This window comes from Lytechinus variegatus, chromosome 11 (genome assembly GCF_018143015.1).
Source record: "Lytechinus variegatus isolate NC3 chromosome 11, Lvar_3.0, whole genome shotgun sequence".
Taxonomy (NCBI): Eukaryota; Metazoa; Echinodermata; class Echinoidea; order Temnopleuroida; family Toxopneustidae; genus Lytechinus; species Lytechinus variegatus.
Genome location: NC_054750.1, coordinates 15,011,206 through 15,035,005, shown reverse-complemented (window position 1 = coordinate 15,035,005; position 23,800 = coordinate 15,011,206). Strand labels below are relative to the sequence as shown.

General features: G+C 34.6%; 1 protein-coding gene across 11 annotated transcripts in view; it reads right to left on the bottom strand.

Moving 5' to 3' along the window:
* LOC121424573 (dual specificity protein phosphatase CDC14AB-like) overlaps positions 1-23,800 on the bottom strand; it is a 59,903-nt gene continuing 36,103 nt past the window's right edge. The window contains exons 10-18 of one of the 11 annotated variants that reach the window (XM_041620304.1): positions 22,519-22,663; positions 20,936-21,057; positions 18,711-18,761; positions 17,638-17,664; positions 13,614-13,634; positions 11,084-11,209; positions 9,035-9,134; positions 5,701-5,765; positions 1-443 (exon numbers count right to left, since the gene is read on the bottom strand). In XM_041620304.1, the coding sequence (XP_041476238.1) occupies positions 395-443; positions 5,701-5,765; positions 9,035-9,134; positions 11,084-11,209; positions 13,614-13,634; positions 17,638-17,664; positions 18,711-18,761; positions 20,936-21,057; positions 22,519-22,663 (706 nt within the window). In that variant the 3' untranslated portion in view covers positions 1-394. Of the gene's footprint in view, positions 444-3,378; positions 3,444-5,700; positions 5,766-7,017; positions 7,715-9,034; positions 9,135-11,083; positions 11,210-13,613; positions 13,635-17,637; positions 17,665-18,710; positions 18,762-20,935; positions 21,058-22,518; positions 22,664-23,800 lie in introns of those variants that run through there. The other 10 variants (XM_041620303.1, XM_041620307.1, XM_041620310.1 and 7 more) reach the window with 10 other exon arrangements.

Genomic DNA, 23,800 nt, shown 5'->3' with positions numbered 1-23,800 from the left:
CTAAATACTCAAAATCATATACAATGTATGTACACAGGCTAAGAAAATAAATACATCACACTTTCATTAATAAAGGGGATATAGGGTGGTGAAGTTAGTCATCTAAAACAGTCCTACTATCTGTAAATGGTATCTCCAAAGAGAAAATTCACAAGGCACTTGGGGCATAGAATACAATTTATCCTAGAATTACACAATTTAAAATTACATAAAAATGTTCCAAGATAGTGTCTATTTCTTGTAAAGGTTTTTTTTCCATCAAAATTCCTGAGAATGAAGAAACTTTTTTTTTCCTTTTCAGTCGTTCTTCGAAAAAGTCTTGAAGAAAGGCCACAGAGACAAAGATGGCGGATGGATGATGACAGAGAAAGAGATGAGCGAGTGAGGGGGTCCTCTACCGAAGAGCTGCAGATTTAGTAGAATGAATACGTGGGCTTGTACGACTGGTGAGATAAAATACAAGATAAGAGATACATATATTTAATTTTTACCAAAAATAATTACACTTTTATTTTAAATACATACATAAATAAATATATATATATATGTATAGTGCATGCATACATACATATATATCAGAGCTGCCAACCTGAACAAGAACATATCAGTATTTTCAAGGCTGAAAATCAGTATTTTGGTGAGGAAATGAGTATTTTCACAGGAATACCATAGGACAACACATAAACTGAAACTTTAGAAATCAGTATTTTGCATGAAACCATTAGTATTCTTCTCTATTTTCAGTACTAAATATGGAAAATCAGTACTACTTGGCAGCTCTGATATTATATATACATATATGCACAGGAGTTGTAGGTGTATCAGTATATGCACACACATGTATAAATGATAAAAACAAGCAACAGCAGCAGCAACAAATATAATACTTGATCTAAAAATTAAAAAAGGGCAAGTTGCTGCTTGTGTGCACAAACCCTAGGTCTTAATTAGGATTAGTAAGGAAATCAAACTCAATCAAAATTGTGAAAGAAAGAAAACAAGCAATGTAAAATGAATTATACATAATGCTGATAAAAGAAAAATCAAATTCAATTAAACGTTTAAAAAACCCTATAAAATAAAAGAATGATTAATCTGCACTCAAATTAAATCAAAATGAAAAAAAAAGGAATAAATATTTAGGAATTTACAGAACGGAAGTCAAAGCCTATCTAGTGAACAAACCCAAAATAAAGAAAAAGGAAAATGCAAGAAATCAAGAAAAAAAAATCAAATATGAATCATGGTATTTAAATGCATGAACTCAAACTTGAAATAAAAAGTCTCAATTCAAGTTCTCACAGGAGAATCAAATTACAGAACAGGAGAAAACTATTTATGGCAATGATGCTTTAAAGGTTGTATGCAGACAATGCACTCTGTTCAAAAGCATGACAACCAATTAAAACAATTTGTGAATATCAATGAACTTGAAGTTTTTATTTTTTTTCCCTTCAAAATAAGCACTTCCCTTCTCAAAATCAACTATATATATAAACTAATGGAAATGCATGCCAGTTTTAGAATTTACTAAAGAGTAAAACTGATGTGTATACATAGCCTAAGATCAAACAAACTTTGTGACCCAGTTATACATCATCAGAATCAGATATCATTGGCTGAGAAAAAAATTAACAATCATCAAGGAAGAGGGACGGGGGTGTCCAAAGTATCTGAATGGTAACAATAATTATAAAGAAAAATAATATATTGAACTATTCAATTTCATACTGTATAATATTTACTTTAGGGTGTGAACATTATATTTTCCCATGCATTCAAGAGAGACAGAGAGAGAGAGAGGAAAGATATTTTTCTAAAAGTTTTAGAGTACATCTTCAAGGCCAATAAAAAATAACAAAACTGTAAAAAGTCATCAGGTCAAAGTACACAATGAATTGTTTACTTTGTTGACTTCATTTAAACCTACAAGTGAAAGCTCTCACTGCAAACACACACGCAGCTCACAAGAAGGGAAAGGTACATATATGTGTACAGGTTGTTCAGGAGACATATGTATTTGACTGATGTCAAAAGATATATTTATGAAAGTTGTGGCCAATGCAAAAGGGTTGTTTCATGAAACTTTAACATTATGAACAAATTTGCATTTCCATGGCAACAATATAGCTTTACGTGATGTGATTCTGAAAACCACTTTCGTCTGATCGAATGGGAACGCTAGCAAAGCGATCTTCCAAACTGGTTTCCTGAACCGGTTTCCAGTAAACTAGTTTTATAAAGCGTAATGAGAACGGTGGCTAAATGGAAACAGTCGGAATCGTGTTGTATTGTATTTTTATTTATAGGGAGAAGAATGAAATGAATCGAATCAACATTTGAGGGCAAGACTCAACTACATGTGGAGTGTGTATATGATGATTCAGATGGTAAATAGGTCAAATGAATGAATATCTTAGAATGTCAGATATATTCTAATGGTTCTCTGAGAAATCGAATAGTGAATGAAAGTGCTAAAAAACCAGAGCAACACACCATTTCCAATTACTAGAAAAATAATCCCCAAAACATATGACCTTGGGTCCATTTCATAAAAAGTTACAACTATTGCAACTCTGCCATTATGGCAACTACCCTGGTAACCTTGATTTTGATTGGCTGCTGAGCCCTGTTGCCATGGTAGTTGCCATAATGGCAAAGATACAACAGTTGCAAGTCCTTTATGAAACGGGCCCCCTTTGTCTTTGAATTCAATTTTTCCTGAATACTTTTTTCCATCATCAACATTTTAAACCAGTTTGGGTTACAGTAGTACCTTATCATCCCAATTCTTATAGAAAATGAGATAGACGAGTTGTTGCAGATTCACTTTTTGTTCTATTCAATTTGAGTCTGTGCAATTAATCAAAGTGCTCTCCAGGGTTGCCTCTATGGTAGTCGGTGCTGGTCAGAACCTACCATCACTCATTTCCACCACTAAAAGTATCTGGCAACACTGGTGCTTTCACAGCCGGTCAATGATGCTTGAGTGACTGTCATGACCCCTCTGGACAGAAATACCATGATTATTTCTTGTTTGGTCTACTGCAGTCTTCAGCAGCTTCAAAAATGATCCACTATGGCTGTATATTCCAGCAGTAATACGTTTCATGACAATAAAAACTTTTAATCAAAACCATCACAGACCATCATGACCAAAAGTCATCTGTCATATAGCAGCATATAGATTTTTTTCTGCTTCTGCAAGTTGCTAAAAATCGATTTGACTATAAACCCATATTTCCAAAAAATCTCTTTCTCTATTCTTTTACAGAGGATCAGGGGGGGGGGGGGGGTGCTCTGGTTAAAGCACTTGCGCTACAGAGATCAATGCATGAAGATGATAGGGATGATGTGATCTAGCTGGAATAAACTTACCGAGGATACCTCACTGAATATACCTTATCTGTTGATGATGTACTGGAGTAAAGCTGTTGAATCACCTGAGAAATTCATTGGATTTGATACATATAGGCCTCTTAGTCTATACTAAAAAAATAATCTATTGTTTGAAGGCATATCTCTTATTAAGTGAAGGATATGCACTATGGTACTTGTTGCTTATAATGCTTCTAAATATTCATTATCATTATCATTGTTTTAGTGACATAAATGGAAAGGCCACAGCACACCGCACTGTTCGCGATCCGATTTTGGAACAAATCGCATTTTGCTCATTATCTAAAAATGTTAATGGAACATATCCTTTTATTTGACGTTAAAATTCATTGAAATAATACTATAACCATCTTGAAAGATTGCTAGCCTTTATTTTGGAGTTGAGGCCAAATAAGTTCCAAATTTGGCCAATCATACGACTGCTATGACGTCATTACTACTAGATATTAAATTCTTTTATTCTAAGGATGATAGCAGTCACAGATTTGAACAAAGGTATTTGTAGGGTGATTTAGAACATTACACGGTGAGATATTCCAAGTCTCAGTATTAGCATCAAATTTTACTACATTTTATTCTGAAATTGGGTCGCAGACCAATCATAAAGTGTATGGTCGCCTTAAGAGAGACCTATAATCTGTGACACAAGTTCAAATGATTGACTATACAACCAATTTTTTTTTGTAAATGATTTCGGTCTGCATATTGGTCAATAATTAATTTAAATCTTATAATCACTTTTTTAGGTTTGTTTTAAAGAGACCCGTACACTTTCAGGGGAGAGGGTTCATAAAGCTTTCAAAGTTTGAAAACTATAGCAACTGATTAGTCTCCTTTGTGATACCATTACATGTACATCTGATATGAGAGTGAAGAAATATATTGAGCATCGCGGCCCAGTGGATAAGCCTCCGGACCTTGAAACAGAGGGTCATGGGTTCAAATCCCAGCCATGCCATAGTTTCCTTCAGCAAGGAATTCATCCACAGTGTGCTGCACTTGACCCAGGTGAGGTAAATGGGTACCGGCAGGAAGTACTCAAAAAGCTGTGTGCACCTGAATTAATAATCTAGCTTGGACATGGTAATAATATAGCAGGGCAAGCTGGGAGAACAGTTTTCGGAACTGAAGTGGCTACCCTGGGTAAATATATTGTTATCATTATCATTATTTTTATATTAAAACTTGAGCGTGATGAGACCATATTGCAGATAAATCATTTGGTGGATGATACTACATGAAACTAAGTAATTGTACTATGTGTGTATCAAGAATGCCATTGAATGAAGTTATTGAGCACTATTAAGGTCTAGTGTGTCTAAAATAAATCCACTAAGTTGCTGTCTTGTATTAAAATGAAAGCGAAAGTCCACTCAAACATCAAGGAGTTGGTTCTTACAATTGAATATTTCATATACATGCATGTTACACACAATTTTGTAAATTCTCTGAAATTAGTGGTTTGTGTAATTTCATATGTATGTTTACACATATACGTCCATGTAAAATGCATATAATACAAGTAATTCTGCAAAGTGAATATAATAATAAATAAAATCATCACATATAGTTACATGTAATATCTACATGCAGACACAAGTAACAAACTACACAAGCAAGACATAATGAATTGTCACATTACACATTAGCTAGTAAAAAAAATTGATGTTTCAAATTATCTGCTCATATCACAACTGAAAAGAACTAAAAGGTGCAATCCTTGCTCCCAAGAAATAATGAAAAGTAAAAGAAGTTCAGGACATGCAGTAATACTAGAAAAAACGTTGATAACTAATCATCATGCAAGCTAAACTTGTAATCATATGCAACAAGCAAGTTTCATAAAGAAAAAAATATATATAGCAAGCTAAGAGAGTACTAGAACTATATTTTTCTACATCTTGCCATAAATGCTTTTTAAGCCTTTGACACTGTGAGAAATCAAGCCACACACACAACGTACATCAATTTATTGACCATAGTAAATAACATTAAATGAAAGCGGGTTTAAAAAAAAAAAATCATTATTAATATTGGTGAGCCAACATTCGCTCTTGTGACATTGGCCTCTCCAATAATTTCTCTGAAGATGTGCACTTTGGATTATGACAGGATATTTCGTTCAAAATGCAATGAGGACTTGGATAAGCATTATAATTAGGATTAAGTTTGGGATGTTTGGCTTTAATGTTCATATTTCATTTGGGAGCATTTGTCACAACAGCAGATGTCATGGAAATCGGGTTTATACATGGACTGCGTGCAAAGGATTTTAATGACCATGCATCGTTTCATGTTTACCAGACGTGGACCATTTCGTAGCAACGACACATGGCGGGAGCTATGCGAGGAGAACGGCGGGAGGACTGTTATAAGAAGAGATGGAGCAAGAAAGATTATAGCGATACACAACACAAATAGGGTGCAAGAAGAGGGACAGATGGGGAACCTTAGCAGAGCATATCATTCAAGAAAAGACCTGAAATTTTCATTTTCCATCACTGTATGAACTCCCTATCATCAAAAGAAGGATCTTACTTCCACTATGGTTCCTTCTCAATAAATCAAACAATAATTCATTAATGGTTAAGAATTTTTTCTTCATGAGATAAAAAGCTGAAGAATGAATATACCGTGTTTTTATTTTTATTTTGCTAAATTCACTATCAACTTAGACCTCGAAAATTATAATAATGAGGGTACTCATTATCACACATAAATAAATAGTATTAATAGTTCTCTATGCATTTACATATTCTTTCTCATGCTGCTGTATTATAAAATGAATTCACCAATAGAATATTGATATCTTTTCAATAATCAAAGAAGTTTAATTGATTTTCTATCATCAATTTTTTTTTCTGAGAATAAATTCAAGTAGAAAGATAATGCATTTCAGGTCATTTCTGAGATTTACTTTCTTTCAAACAAAGCACTATCAAGTAACATAGTGGCCCATGTTCTGAAGTCGGGTTTAAATTAAACTCGGGTATAAAGTTGTGGTTTAAGTATGGACAGCCAATTGTTACATAATCACTAACAGTCGAGATATCATACTTTCAACTCATTTGGCTCTCAAATCATTCATAATTGTGTAGGAAGTATAAATAGATGATTGTCTCCACCATCAATGAATCGGGAAAGAGCACAGTAAACATAAGAAACATACAACTTCATAAAAATTTTGATACTTTTGGCTTTCCATACTTAAACCTGAGTTTAAATTAAACCCGACTTCAGAATACAGGCCAGTGAAGACAGGAAGGGCATACAGGGAGATACATGTATACAAAGAGAAATAAAAAGAATGCATGAGGTATTCCTGGCATGTCAAACGAAAGATTGAAATCAAATTTAAAAACTGATAAGCAAAATGACCAGCTTCATAGCCATGTGCCAACTCTTTGTTTCTGTAGAAAATAAAATGCAAGGTACATTGAATAAAAAAAAAGGCCTGAACATGAAAATGCACGATTCAAGAAACTGAGAAATAAGATACGATGGCGACACAAGCTGCATGACAATGCGGCCTTCTTCTTAAAAAAAAAAAGATTGATGCTTTGCCGAATCAAAAGGCTACATTCACAGAGAGGAAGAAAGTTTTTTCGTCATAAAAAGAGACAATACAAGTACATACAAGTAAATGGAGCATGAAATTGAAAGAAAATATCAATTCTTAAAGATGTCACATTCTGGCAAATAATATCAATTTTGCAGCTCGTGTGCATTGACCTTTGACCTGGCTGAGGGCTATTTTCACTGCCAGCACTTTTTTTTCTGGTGCAGTTCACACTTACATGGAAGCACTAATTGCACATATTTTTCACAATATAATTTTCATTACTGCACGTTTTTGACAAAAAAGAGATAAATGGCTGATAACTCCTATGAGATTGCTTTCATTTTCTTTTGTTATCTTCTTTTAAATGAAGACATTTTTGTTTGACAGATATGAGTTATCTGTAGATCCCTGTGAATGAATTCTCTGAATCAAGGATATCTACTAGTAATTATTTCATTTTTACTTGCTACAGAGATCCAGTGAGTGTTATAGAGCTTGATCAATCTCACTAAATTGTAAATAAGATTGCTAAATTCTCATCGAAACCAGCCGATTAACTGAAAAAAAAATGTCAAAAACAAAATGATCAATGACACATGACTGGAATGGAAACAGCCCTTTTTAAATTTTTTTTTCACAATTTGCAAGAAAGAAATGCAACTCCACTGTCGCTTCCTACATGTATATGTATCTCCTGGGTTGATAAGCTAAGCGGCTATCCAGATACTGCAACTTTCCGCTAGGTATTAATGTCTTCAATTAGGAAGAAAGAGGAAAGAAGGACAAAGAGTTAGTGGATACATATGCCATAATATGCTGTAAACAAAGCTGTTTAAAAATTGGCAGTCAAAGCTCATATTATGTACTCTTGTATTAAAGTCATTCAGGAAAACATGTCCTCTTTATGCTCACAAGAGGGCCTTTACACTTTTCTAAAGGGCCCTGTGTCATAAAGCTTGTTATGGCAATGCAAGCTACATGCTACTATATCTTGCCATTGATAACAATGGCAAGAAAGTTATAACTTCTAACATCTCTAGCATTTGTAAGTAATTACAAGCTGTATGAATCAAAACTCACACAATTATACATTTAAAACAAACATAAAGTTGCCTTTTTATTCCTCATAAATATTCTTTTGGTGAAATTGCAGAAATTTGTTTAGTAAGTATCACTCCTTGGGTAGCTACACTAGATTATAAACATTGTTGTAATTGAATCAAACATCAAAATAACAGGTCATTCCAAGTTTGGTGATTAGATCAGAGTTGGTGCTGGTGAAGGTGTTGGAAGCAAAATTCAGATCGCCTTCCCTACCCAAAACACCTAGTCGATTTTACAAAATCATCAAAATAACATATCTGATAGTTCAACAACAATCAAGTACACAGGACAAACTTTATGCTAAGTTTGGTCTTCTCTATGTTAGTTCAAATATTGGCCAAACACCAACAAGGTTAATATCAACACCAAAAGGTTAACACCAATACCACAAGGTTAACACCAAACTTGAATTAACCAAATCAAGCTGAAATTTTGAGTTTATAAGAGATGCCATTATAAAGGACATCCAAAATGATGAAAGAAAGAAAAAAAGTATTAGCCAATTGTTAAGTTGAATAATGAAAGCAAAAATTATTAGAAAAGGAATAAGAGGAGAAATCTAACACTGGAGCAAAAGGGAAAGATAAAAATAAAGCAATATTATAAAAGAAAGTGATGTTCAAAAAGAAAATTAAAAAACAGAAGTGAAAAGCAAAGCACACATTGGTAAAGGTGTATAAAAGAAACCATTAAGAACTCATAACCAAAATGAAAGCAAAAAAAATGAAAGGAAGCAAGCTAAAAGTATTTGAAAAGGCCAATACCATAGAGAGATTATAGAAAGAAATCAATCTCGATGTATCAAGATAAAAGTGAAATGAAAAGTGGAAAAAAAATAAAGACACAAAACTTGGGAGTTCATTGAACTTTGAACAAACTTCATTCAGGGGGGGGGGGGGGTGTTAAAGAAAGTTGAAGGAAGAGGTGAGTGGTCATGCAGAGGTCAGGGGTCATTTAAATCCTACTTACTGGTGTAGAGCGGGTATATTTCAGTGAAGAGGAGGTGGTGCTAGTGGTGTAGTCTCCTGCGTTGTGTCCTGTGCTATACTCTTTGTTTATCCTTGAAGAGCTGCCATGTTGGGGATAGGTAGCAAGGTGGCACAACGAAGGAGGGAGAGGAGGAGAATTGAGGAGAGGGCAATATGCAAAATAAAAGAGAGTTTCTTTTGGGTTTAGAAGAACGGTTAAAGAGCACCCCACACTGTCCAAAATATAAAAAGTAGTGTTAGTATATATATGTCACATAAAATGTTATAATTTGATAGATGTTCCTTCATACCATCCATAAGGGGAAAAAAATAAATCTTGACAGTGCCCCCAATAATTCATGTCACATTTATCTTGTTTATGACATGCAACTAATGTGATTCTACTATTTGTGAATGGGTCTACTTGCTGTTTCATGATAACAATGTTCATCGACAATACAAAGACACAAAACTGCCCTTTCTAAAAAACTAAATACATTTCATATCAAATAACAAAATATGAATAATCAATAAAATGCAAAAAATAAGCAACTGAAGGTCCAACTTTTTACAGGTGATGACATGCTTCTACATGTACTTCTAAATATCACATTTCGGGGACTGAACTTGAGTGGATTTTGTGAGACATAAACTGCACTACGCCCAATATGAGTTACACAAACACTGAACACACACACAAGTGTATTAGGACAAATCTAATATTCCAGCCACCAAACTGATTTGTGAAATCGTTGACATTTTCACAGGGAATCTCTTCATATTTACATTGGAAACACAAAATATAGGCAGTTACAAAACCACAATACCAAGTCATGATGACGGAGGGGACGGGTTGGGAGACAGTTTGGATGATTATTTAATAATTTTGCTCACACCAATAAAATCATTTACAATATACTGAATTCATACAAGCCCAAAACCCATCATATGCCAAAGAGGGACTAGCTGTACCGAAAGATCAAAGACTCCTCTGACAGTAAAATATAAAATTCAGGACTTCCATCTTACATTAAAAAAGGGAATGCTACCGAAATATAAGGCCTTTATAACTTGAAGATGAAAGCGTACATGTAGTTCATGGCATGAAATGGGAAAAAAGCCAACATGAAATGAATAACAAAATGGTGATGCATGATGCAGTTTTTGCACATTTGTTTGCATGATTTTTTTTTGTATTAGCTCCAAAAAAAAAATATATATAAAAAAACCCTCAACCCAAAACCACTATAAACCTCCCCCCAAGAGACCACGATATTTTTCATATTTTGTATGTTATCCAGAATGCTTGAGGAATGCAAGAACTCAATAACCTGTCATTTTAAATACAACTGATGCACACAGAAGTGCAGTTCATGAATCAAGGTCCCCTGTGAATGGGAGCTTGCAAACAATGTATTTCAGGGGTGGGGGGGGGGGGATAAAAATGATAAATCCTAGCTCGTTGTAAGCCCTTTGTTCAAATCCTTTTCTTGCAATGCATGCCCTCTACAATCAGGTCGGAGCGGATAATGTAAATCAACCAAAAGGAGCAACAGTTTGTTTCGTTCATTACAGAAGTACTGTATACATGTATATAATGCCTAGTTAACTAGACCCACTTTCTCTCCCACAGATTTGTTCTAAAACCACTTCACCTAGCAGCTCTCATTAGAGAAATACATGAAATGGTAACCTAGATGATAATTGTTTGAGTAGATACACATTAAGTAGATAGTAGATCCATGACTGGACCAAACTGTCATTAGACCAAATGGGGCAAACAAGAAACAATTAGCATTTAGACCAACAGATTTCAGACCAAGTGGCAGCAAGCCTTCAATGCCAAGTCTTTCGGCACCAGGGTCCCATAACACACATGTTATGTAAGTCAATCGCAAAATGCTGATGGCCAATGAAGATCACTGTTGCATAAACATATTGTTCAAATGACTGACCAGCAGCCAATCAGAATTGCCCTTTCATTCAAGAACAAGATACAGATGGATATTACTTGTGTGGGTATGGAGAGCAGGACTGAGAGGTAACTCACCTTTTGAGGCCCGAGTTGGCGGCCACAGAGTGCCTGGTTGTCCGTCTTGTACTGGAGGTGTGCGTAGGAGAGACAACTTTGGAAGATTTGACGGGGGATGTTGATGACGAGGTGGCTGATGATATTCTGCAGATTGGATCAGAATGAGATATAATGAAGACTGATTATCGTTTTGAAACATGCACAGGATATTCATGGACACATGGTTACTCTTATGACCAAGTTTTCATGAACTACATGTAGATCCATAAAATGTTAAAGTTATGATGACAATACCACAAATACCCCCAACATTATCAAAGTTCATTGACCCTCAATGACCTTTGACCTTGGTCATATGACCTGAATATGAGGCAGGGTGTTCAGTAATACTTGATTACCCCTATATCCACATTTCATGAACTAGGTCAAGATACTTTCTAAGTTATGATGACATTTTGAAAACTTAACCTTGGTTTAGATTTCAATGTTGACGATGCCGCTGCCGTCAGCGGAAAAGCGGCGCCTTTAGTCTCGCTCTGCTATGCAGGCGAGACAAAAACACCTCTGACCCCCCCCCCCAAAAAAAAAAAAAAAAAACAGATACACTGCCTTTAAAATTCAGCAAAAGGGAAGGTATGGGGGGAAAATGGGTTATGAATAAAATCATGCACAGCATGCAAGCCTATTTGTGACCAGGGGAGAATTTCATGAAACAAATGGTCACTGTTATCAGATACTGCAAATTCTGTTATCTGATTGGATAAGAGCAAATTAGTGAGAAAAAAAATAAACATTCATGAAATGCTCCCCTGATGAAGGTGGAGTCAAGCACCTCTTGTCAAGATAGTCTTCATAAGAGCAGTAAACAGAGAGAAAAGTATTAATGAACATTCGGCCAAATCCATTCAAGGAATAAAAGGGGTCTAAATTGTGGCTGCCAGGCCCATAATCAACTGGGCAAAATTCATTTTCAGAAGATTTCGATTGTGACTTCAGCGAAATTACATTTGGATGATTTATTCTGGATTGTATAAGTCATATGTCATTCAATATAGATTCTATTAAGTGCAATGCAGAAAGTTGAAAATTAGCTTAAAATGTGTACTCAATATCAAATCATATTAGATATATGCTTCAAACACCTTTCTTTGAAACAAAATACATTCAATTTCAAATCATCACAAAATATAAAATTGCATTTCATAGAATTTAGACTTGCTCGTACATGACGTCACAAAGTTAAATCCATTCATAATTCTGCCATGCTTTGATGGATTAATACCGAACCTTCATTTCATGTCCATTTTTATCTCAATTTTCTGCTTTAATCAAACATACTTGATGTCAAGGAAGACTATTATATAATGCAAGGATGCAACATACTTTATAGCTGTAATTGACACACTCAATGATATCTAAGACCTCACGGATACATCTTTAATGGATCGTGGAGGCCACTGGAGGGACAGCCTAGGCTGGTGAAAGCCTTACAGTATAAAATATCAAGCAGTTAAAGCCACTCTGAGTTTTGATAATGCCACTATAAGGCTGATGCACTACCAGTTTTTTTTTTTTACATTATATTAATGTGTCCATCTGAAAACTGTCATGGGGTGACTGATATGAAATACAAAACATGTTTCAATGGTTGTATTTTGCAACTTTACAGGAAAATCTATTTAGATTGGGTTCATTGACCTTATACACAGGTATTCTACTGTTTAGCAACTCATTAGTATGTAAAATTTCCCTTTTTACTAGAGGGTATTTCTGTAGTCCCCTAAAATAATCAGGCAAAGTTAATCGTTTACGACAAGTTCAAACTGGAAATCAATCCACCTATCTTCAAGATACATTGATTTGGAGGAAAATGGTTAACTTTGAGACTAGGGTGGAGTTGATACGCTGCTAATACAGGTTGCCGTTTTTGGAAATAATACAATTCTCAAGACAGATAAATTAAGGCTTGTGATTTCTAACGCTTGCATCCTATCATATATAGATATATTTGCTATAATTTGTAATGTGAAGGCAGAGATTACACTAATGATATGAGCTATATGATTGCATGATTATGCAAAACATACACAAGAGAGAAAGAGGTGGGGGGGGGGTGGAGGGGACTTGCAGGTGAATAAGACAAAGAGTGGAATCATATGGACGGCAAACTTTGTGCAATGAAGTCTCTATTGGGGATGAACACAGTGCAACATGAATAGGATAACACTTCAAATGCAATCAGGAGAGCGTTTCATGAAAGGACTTGTCAGACGTTTTATCCGACAATTCCCATTTTATCCGACAGTTACTATAGTAACAGTGCCTCTCAGCCAATCAGAATCAAGGAAAGATGTCAGATCTGACAACTTGTCAGACAAGAATGGTCATGAAACGCCCCCCAGGACACATGCAAGATGGTCCGTTCTTTAGGGTTGGTATTATTAAATCAAAGCGCTTGAAAAAAAAAAGGAAAATCACAATTCATCACTCTGTGAATCAGATCCTCAACAATAACGGCAAAAAGACTGAAGTGATGCCGGTTGCTTACTTTTTACTACTTGCTTTGCTCCTGTGGCCATTCCAACATCGTCAGTGGATGGGTTAGGGAATATATTTGGGTAGGAAATATATATATGGGGGGGGGGCGGTGGGGGTAATCGGTAAAATAAAACAATGAAAGGGTAAGATTTTGGGATAGAGGGAGGACGACAAAGGTAAGAAAAAAAAGAGAAGCATAAATATGGGATATTGGCAATCAATCATGTTGGTTCATGCAACACAGCAACTCAAGAAAAAAAAACATTATCTTGGTGAAAGGGATCCCAATCTTAAAAAAAAAGAGAGATCAAAATAGAGTTTCCTATAGGAGATATTTTTGCAGTAACTTCTGATCCTGAAAGTAAGCAATTGCCCATAAGAATATATGATAAAAGAGAAAAAAAATGGCATTGAAAGATTAAATTCCCTTTCCAGAGCTTATAGATAAACTGTGCATATCTTGACTAAGAGCTGCTTGTAACCCAGGGGGGGGGGGGTATTCTGAAAAGTCAATTAAGTTTCCACTTAAATTTCCTCTTAAGTTACCCATTTAATGGAGCGCTAATGTACCTCCAAATTCGTATTCTGAAAACTCTGTTAGTGCTCAATTAACTCCCTTTAGGCCACTCCCCTACTGAGCCGAATTAGCCAATCAAATGCGCTCTTACAACGTAAAATTTTCTCCTAGCGCGCAGTGTCTCTTCACTTTGCTTCCTTGCAGCGCAGCGCCCGGCTGCTGCAGGTGCACTGCACCACGATCTTAATACAAAGAATTTAGCTGAAAAATAATGTTAAAAGCATTTGCATCCGAGATTAGAGGTTCGTTATGTTGTTGAATTTAACTTTTGTCTTTTCCCTTTCTCTCTCATTTATTGTACCTTTGTACTTTTTTTGAATGCGTTCTGATTTTCATATCCCCCTATTTGAATCCATTTGTAGCTATTTTGTATTTGAATAAAAATATTTTAAAAATCAAACAAGCATAATTTTTAAAAAGCCGAAATTCTATTAAAATTGCATGATGTACAAACGTTATGACATTTAAGCTTTTATAGGTGGGGAAAACGATGGCATCACTCACAATTTTTTTGGGGGGGTATTTGATTCTATATTCATTTAAATACTAAAGGGGTCTATGTTTATTTTTTTCATTGTCAGAAAAAGGGTTTAAATCACCCCTCAACATTACTGCACCTACCTTGATTGGCGATCTCATTATTGTCAAAATAATGTGCAAAAACAAAATAGTTAATGATGCTAATAACAAAATAAAATATAGAAAAATAATAGTCATATTTCCCTATAAAGTACACAATTTTTGTCTCCTTTTTCCCTCTTTTTTAATTTCTTTATTACCAAATGTAGTCCCTATTCCTTATTTTACTTGTTTCTACATACTACATTCTTCCCCTTTATTCTGTTCCCTTTTTATACCCCTCTTCTTTATTCTCTTCCTTTCTCCTAATTTTGGTCGCAGTATTAAACCGATTTGATGATATTTATATGAAATGAAAGCCACATTTAGCATGTTAAGCAAGATATGATGAGACTTAATGGACCTCTTATCACCATTATCTTTCCTCACTGGAAAGTCCGCTAATTGAGCGCTATGAGACTTTTCAGAATACCAAAAGTCTCGTAACTACTCAATTAAGTCTTCGCACGGTCATAACGCGTACTATTGCAAGTGTGAGCAACGCAACCCTGCCAAATAAGGAAAGGGGCACTTAGGTGACTTTTCAGAATACCAAAATGCTAATTGAGCTTTCAGAATACCGCCCCAGGTCAAGTATTATGATCTCTAGATGCAAAACATAAATGAGCAGTTTGTGAAAGTGTAATTTTGCCATTTTTTTAAATTTGATTTTGCTTATAATTTTTATGTCATGTATATTATTCAGAATAGTGTTGAATGCTGTGAATAAAATGACTAAATCTGTTTTAAAATCAAAACATGGACTCCGACTGGAATTTCGTTGATACATCTAGTAAACATGAAACGACAGGGACCTTTTTTTTTCAAGATGTACACAAGAACAAAACAATCAAAGGAAGAAACACCAAGTTTAAACAAACAATTTCAGAATGAAATTTGTAAAACCAACCAATCTAGTAAGTGCTCATACTGTGCACTAACAGTTCATGAAAAATATATTACGAAATACATGTATATCTTTAGAATGATCATGTGAAAAGCTTTCCTTCAGCAAATCTATTATTGAACTCACAGGAATAACTGGTATGATTGTAATGGAAATTAATGAATATAAAAATGTTCTTAAGTTCTTGAAATCCAAATTATCAATATTCATCTCAAACAATTGGGGAGGAAAACCAATAAATCTTTGATTTAGGTTTCAGTTTCCGATGGTAAATTTTGAATCTTATCCAAAATGTATTTCCAAGAGAGGTTGTTATTAACATAATTTCCTTCTTGAAATGACAGATATTTACATCGACAACCATATGACACTAGTTTCGGTTTCTAAAATTGCTTTAGAAAATGCAGCACATCAAGCATCAAATCTTGTATGGTTGTGAATTGAAAAAAGATTCAGCCTGTCCTTTTCTTTCCATTTACATAACCAGGAATGAATTCCCTTTGAACCATTGAATTTATTTAAAATGTATCTCCTCCTCACCATGATAATCTTTGAGGTGATGGTGGGAGGGCACAACTGCAGATCCATAATTTCCTTCTTGTAGTTATCTTTTACTTACATGTAATAAATTACTTTTTTCTTTAAAATCACAATTACAATATGTATTGAAATAATCTGAATGATTGTTCATAAATATGAAATGCTGTAGGAGCATGCTGTACATGTCCATACATGCACACTGTAGGCCCTCTTGTAAAAACTCACTCCAAAAATGACCATAGAATAAATGAAGAAAGAAAGAGCCGTTTGCTAGCGGGTAAACCGCTGGCTGACTAATTTCATTTTGCTTGACATCACTTCAAAACAGCAACACTTGAGAATATATATGTCACGCCAGAGAATGTATTATAGAGAGAACAGGGAAGAGGTTTCCATAGCTCCTCAATAGATAAAACCATAGATGAGACAATAAATCCATTGCACAGCAAGGCAGATCTCTCTGTCACGGCATGCCATGCTATTCTCTTGTGCATTCACATAAATGTATATTGGAATGTTTTTAAACATTTAAATGTCCAGCAGATAATCACTCCTACTAAGGTTAAAACTCCTACTTCTACAATACTACGACTAAAACTAACATTACTACTACTACTACTACTACTACTACTACTACAATTTGTACTACTACTACTACTACTACTACTACTACTACTACTACTACTACTACTACTACTACTACTACTACTACTACTACTACTACTACTACTACTACTACTACTACTACTACTACTTCTACTACTACTTCTACTACTACTACTACTACTTCTACTACTACTTTTACTACTATTTCTTCCATTACTTCTAATACTATCAATACAAAAATGACTAAATTACAACTACTCAGCAGCTATCACCAGAACTATCTCTATTTACTCTTTGGTTCATGCTTTTTATTTTAACTTTACAAAAAATTTCACCCATTAGTGTCAAAGAAAACGGTTACCTGTTAACACATTATGAAGCAAGATTAAACCTTTGTTTTTTAATTTAAAATTTTCATACAAAATTAGTAACACAAGTGGCATTTCTCCTAATCTATTCATGAAATAGTTTTTAATCAGAGATTGTAGATTCTATACTAAAATAAGAAATAATACTGCAGTGAAAATATGAAAAAATCTATTTAAACTTTGTTAAAGTTAAATATCAGCACAACTTTTTAAAATCTAGAAAATTACAAGTGCAAGTACAGTGTATGTATTTTCCTTATTTAAATTAGTCCTAATATTAATTAAAACAAAAACACTAGTATAGGATTAACATAGATATTTTAGAGCAAGTATCATGCTTGATGCATAAATACTTAGCATTAAGAATGGCCTAGCAGAATATGAAGGCATGATGCTAGGAAAGGCAATGATACAATACCTCAAAAATGTTCGCAGAAACTGAGGACTACGTTGGTTTATATTTAAGGAGTAATGCGAATTCAATAAAGAAGAAAATAATGAATTGAGAAATATTGTAGAAAACATCTGAAAAACTAGAAACAAATTCATCAGTCTGATGAAAATATTACAAAAGCCCTACAAATAAGTGTCATAATTTTTTTCACTCATAACTATATACAATAATGAATTTCATTCCAGAAAGAAAATTTAAGTTTGATTCAGGAAAAAAGCCAGTGTTGAAAGTCATGTCTTCATTTCATAAGAAATGTTGAAACAGGGTGATTAAACACAAAGCTTTGCCCTTGAACTTAGGGCTGATTTTATTCCCGATTACATTGCAATTAAGCATACAGACCAACTGTATGATGGCTACGATTTTTTGTGAAAGGCCCCAATACTGAATCATACTGGGCACCCCCAAGTTGAATATTGGAGCTGATATAGTCAATAATGTATTACTATGGGGGAAATAAAAATGAATGTTACTGCCGAAACTTGCAGATTTTTTTTCTGGTGAATATTTTTAAAGTGAATAAAATAGGGCATATTCCTTCAAGTCCACCATGATATCAAGTGGATAATATCTGCCAGCAATCTCATTTCAATCTGTCATACACAATCGGTGTGTTTCTACAGAGAATCTTTAACAACATTTATCCTTTCCGGAATCAAAAATACGTATCACCCTTAAACCTACCTGTGTCTACAGAGCGAATAATCCGATTACCTCACATTCCACAACGCAGAATGCGGCAATGTGAGAAAACGTATTTTGTGCGATGCAGTTAATCAATAAACCGTATCTCATCTGTTTTCAACAGGGAAGTTTATCGGAATTCTTGATACTTTACGTGGGTAATACCGTTTAACGATTCTCTGTAGAAACACACCGAATGAAGTATATTGGGGGTTAAGGTCTTACTAGAGACTTTACACGCTTACTTACACCTCTTTGAATCCTGCCACTGCATATGAACACAGCTTTATATCAAGGTGTCTTCTGTAATCATGGGAATTATTACTGTTTATGGAACCACAGACAATGCTTACCTTAGTGGCTGTGAGGATGTTGATCTTGTATGGATTTTGCCTTCATCCAACCTAAATAGGCAAGAAATAGTATGTTTATATACAAACTTGGTAATAACTATATTGGCTGTTGTTAATATTGAGATTGACTTCAAACTCTCCTGACCTATAATTACTGCATGCTTCAAGAGCAACACTAACAACCAATTTCAACCCGACCAATGGTATGTGATTGGGGATAATGTAATAGCTTTGTTGGTCTAAAGTTAGTCTCACCAGTAAGATTACAGCATAAAGTAGACAAGAAAAAAATATGGGCTATTTTTGTACACATGAAGCATTCAGGTGAGTATTAGTATAGTTAAGAGGTTGGTCCCAAGAAAAAGATAATATATCACATGACAGTTTCAAGAAACACACGGTCAGTGACTTCCATTAACCAATTTGCTCTGAGCCAATCGGATGCAAGGATTTTAGTAGCTTGTAACAAAAGTCAGTGAGAATCACTATTTATTTTACTGTGTGAAGTGCTCCCTGCTAAAAAACCAAAACACACACGCTAAATTCTGAAGAAATAAAGGAATCAACGGAAATTGTTATATGGTAACACCTCATACAAGTTCATGCTAGGTCAATCTTTGCTGACTGGCCAGAGGAAACACACAGACAAACTGCTTATCTTGACACATTACAATTTCCCCATCATGATCTCAGAGACAGAGTAATGGTTGACCATATTTACTAACAGGTGGAAAGGGGGGGGGGGGGGTGTGGGGTGGAGGAAAGGAGGTGGGATGGTCTTACTACATTGTACAAAGCATAACATTCCAATATGAGAAAACAATTTTCTCAGTACCATTACATTGTATATAATTTTTTTTCAGCACAAAATGTTTTCAATTTCATCTGTTCATCTGCTTAGGCATCCAAAAAGGGCAAAAATCTATCTAGGGCATGGCAGATGAGATTACCACATCAAGTATCTGCAATGGGCTCAGCGGGTCTGGTTGGAAGGTGATTGGGGGGTAGGTAACACAAACCAAAGTAATTTTTATTGCATTGAACATGATGCGCAGTCAATCGTATAGATTAATCGTACATTCAATCATGAAGCTTTTGTGTGTATTGGCCTTGATATTCTTCTCCAACCAGTTTCTTTTCTTCACATTTACCAGGATAGGTTTTATGAGTGTAATCGGATTTATGCTCAATTTAGAAGGGTTGTGTCGCAAATAGTCGAGGCCAGGGCTAATATCAGGCATACGGTTAGTTCTGGTAATAAACCATGTAACAAACATCGAAACATGTACTGTAGAAATATTTCAGGCTCGGTCCATGCAGTAAGATATCAGTTATGCTGATTTACCTTGACATGTTCATTTTCATCCCCATAACACCCAGGCCCAAAAACAATATTTTCCCAGGTCTAGAAGATGAAGACACAGAGCATGAGGGTGAGAAAATCAAAGAGAGTGAGAAAGAAACAGAAAGGGAGAGAGAGAAATGGAGAGGAAAAGAGATAGAGGATGACGAAGAGGGATAGCAGAGAGATAATAGGCAAAATAAGATATTTATTACAAGATATAAATTAATAGTAACATAATTCAAATAAATAAACAAAAAGAAAGATAAAAGGAAAGAGAGGGGGTATAAAAGAAGAGAAATTGTTGACAGAAAGAAGGAAGCAGGAGAAAGAGAGCAAGAGAAAGGGAGGAGACATGAAAGAAAGAGATACTCAAGTGTACAAATGCCAAAGCAATACTAAATGACTATTCAATAATTACAGAATTATTAGCAAGGCAATGTCATAAAGTGTAAGTGCATTCGAAACTGAACTTTCAGTGAAGTATTTGATATAGAATCTATTGGCCTGTACTCTGAAGTCGGGTTTAAATTGGACCAAGGTCTAACTGTGTTAAAATTACAGGAAGTCAAAAGTATCAAAGCTACATTGAATGTTTTTGATGTTTGCTATGCTCTTTCCTACGTCTTTGATGGTGGAGACAACTATTCTAAGTCTCCTTCCCAGAAATTTAAAAATAATTTGAATGTGATACGAGCTATCACACTGAACTTCTACATCTATGTCACTTTTGGCTATCCAGAGTTAAACCACAACTTTAGACCAGTGCTTAAATTAAACCCGACTTCAGAATACAGGTCATTATCTCCAAAATTAACTCTGTAAGAATACAAACAGGTCCTTTCGCTATATTCCTAAATATATCTTAAATAATGATGCTCACTTGAGACTTCCTGTGGTGGCGGACCTTGCTTTCCTTGAGACCTTTAGCTGCCGAAGCTTGTCACCCTGGGTCATGGCTTGCGAGCTACTCAGCGAGGACCGCAGCTTGTATTGCTCACTGGGCTGTAGCATCATGAAAAAATGATAAAGAAATCACACAGACATACTCATTATTTTCATTTCTATTCAATTAAGCTTTGCAGAACAGAGAGAATACAGAAGTATAAAGAAATCGAATAGATAATAATTACAAAAATATATGTTACATGATAAGGAATATAAGGGCTGTTTTACAGTTAGGGTATACTAAAAAAAGAAAAGAAGAACTTTTTAAAGTCATGATTTAAATTAAAACAACGATCAAACTGTCGCCAGATATGCATATGTGGGACAGTGAAATACATGTATTATTGCTTGGAAAAGACCCAACATTTTTCTTTAATCCCATTCTTATTTTGCTAGTTTCTTCACAATCTTAGTGGATATTTTTTTATTCATGCAATCAGACGCTTGATTGGACATGTAATGGGATTCTATACAAACTCATTTTGAAATCGACACAACTAGCATTTATCTTTAACCTAGTGGAAAGTTTATACAGCTCATTACAGCCTTGATAATCAACAGGAAAAGTATATCAATGCCTTCCTTTCAAAGAGCTCCATGATAAATCTACAACCTTGGTAAGTTGAGAGTGAAAGAAGGAGAAGGATTACTAACAACAGATCAATAATCAATAGGGATTACAGGGTTAGCCAGACCCAGTCACAATAGATCCAGGTTCTGGGTGAGTAATTCTGAATAGGTCTAGGTCTGAAAAGAAACTTAGACTACCTTCTCTCTTGACAAAAGAGGGAGGAAAACAAGAAGGTTAGGAACCATAGACTATTGTCCTTGTGAACATTACCTGACTGCTTACTATTGTCCCCTAAAGTGATATTGTGAGTGTGGTCTTACCATATAGGAATCTTATGTGATCCTTTCGGAATAGTAATCAGCCCTGAAGAGCTTTTCTTCAAACAACAGTTAATTTGTTATTTGGAAGTGAAACTATAAAAGTAGATGTTTTATTGAACTTGAAGGGGGCATTAACAGTAAATAATAGGAATTAGCATGGTACTGAGTCTTTAATGAAGGCTATTTATTCAGCTTCTGTAAACAACATTTACAAGAGGTTTTTTTTTTGCAATTCCTATTTTGCAGATCTTGAAGACTATTAGGAATATTTGAAAACAGTATAATATAGAATGATATTTTTTGAAATAATGATGAAATTCTAAGAGTTTTTATCAATATCACTTATTACCAAGTATACATTGTCACAGAACTTTCTTAGCACTACTTGACAACATAGGACAATAAGATGATGATGATCAGTATCAAACACAAGGCCAGTTTTCCATTGCATTAAGGTTACTATTACACAACTTTTTTCCCCTGCTAGTAACTTTCAAGGACTCCTTGATTTTGATTGGTTGTTGAGGATGGTTACCTTGGTAATTACCAATGGAAGGGAAAATCAACTTAATAGTAACTTTTTATGCAATGGGGCCCTGGAAAAAATGGGCGCTGAACTCTACATACCCCATATGATATTCCTCTATCATCATTAATGGATATATCGTCTACTGCACTAAGTATCCTGGAAACACTGTTCTTATTTGCAATCTGCCCTTCCCTAGCTTTCTTCCTAAAGATGTCTCCTTGAACCCACATTGATGCTTGTTTCCTGAAATAAAAAAATAAAAATATCAGTGAACAGGCATGTATTTCTAAATTTCTTTTGCAGTATGAAAGAGTATTCAATATTTATTCAGTTAACATCCAGATCATTCTAGCATGAACACATTGCTTAGTAGACTGACTAGGAACCAATAAGAATTGCTCTTTCAAATTAGCAATTAAAGGTCGAGTCCACCCCAGAAAATTGATTAGAATCAATAGAGTAAAATCAAACAAACATAACGCTGCAAATTTCATCGAAATCGGATGTAAAATGAGAAAGTTATGACATTTTAAAGTTTCGCTTATTTTTCACAAAACAGTTAAAATGAACTCAGCGATATGATGTGCATCACTCACTATTACTTTTGTTTTTCATTGTTTGAATAATACATTATTTCAATTTTAACAGATTTGACAATAAGGACCGACTTTAACTTAACCGTACACTGTTAGAATAATGGTAATTCCACATGTTCAGGGAGAAATAAAACTTTGTTTCACTTGACAAGTAGGCGAAAATTAGAATATTTCATATAATAAATAGAAAAGAAATAGTGAGTGGGTGACGTCATCAGTCTGCCTATTTGCATACCAACCAGGATGTGCATATAAATGTTTTTTTTTAATTAAACTAAACTTTAAAATGTCATAACTTTCTTATTTTACATCAGATTTTGATGAAATTTTCAGTGTTATGCTTGTTGGATTTTACATATCAACTTTTTGTTGGGGTGGACTTGTCCTTTAACCTTTATATTATAGAGCCCAAGTTTGTTTAAGTACAGGGACAGGTTTCCTATAGAACTATGAGGATTTTGTCATCAAGGTAACTACATTAATAGGAATATCCAACCAATGAAACTAAAAATTTCCATTTGTATGTTTTTATCTCCTATGCAGACTGTGGATGGCATCTCAGAGTGATTTGTATCTCATAAAAGGCACTATAGCGATTCTAATATATTACAGGGGCCAAAATGATTAAGTTGCTATTGTTAAAGGGCTTTCAAATCAGGGTGATTTATCCAGCGTATCCAGATATACCTACGGCAAGCTGAATTAACTCTTTTTGTTGATATCAACAATTTAACTCTTGCCACCAAGAACTGACTTTTTTCAATAACACAAAATGATTTTCTTG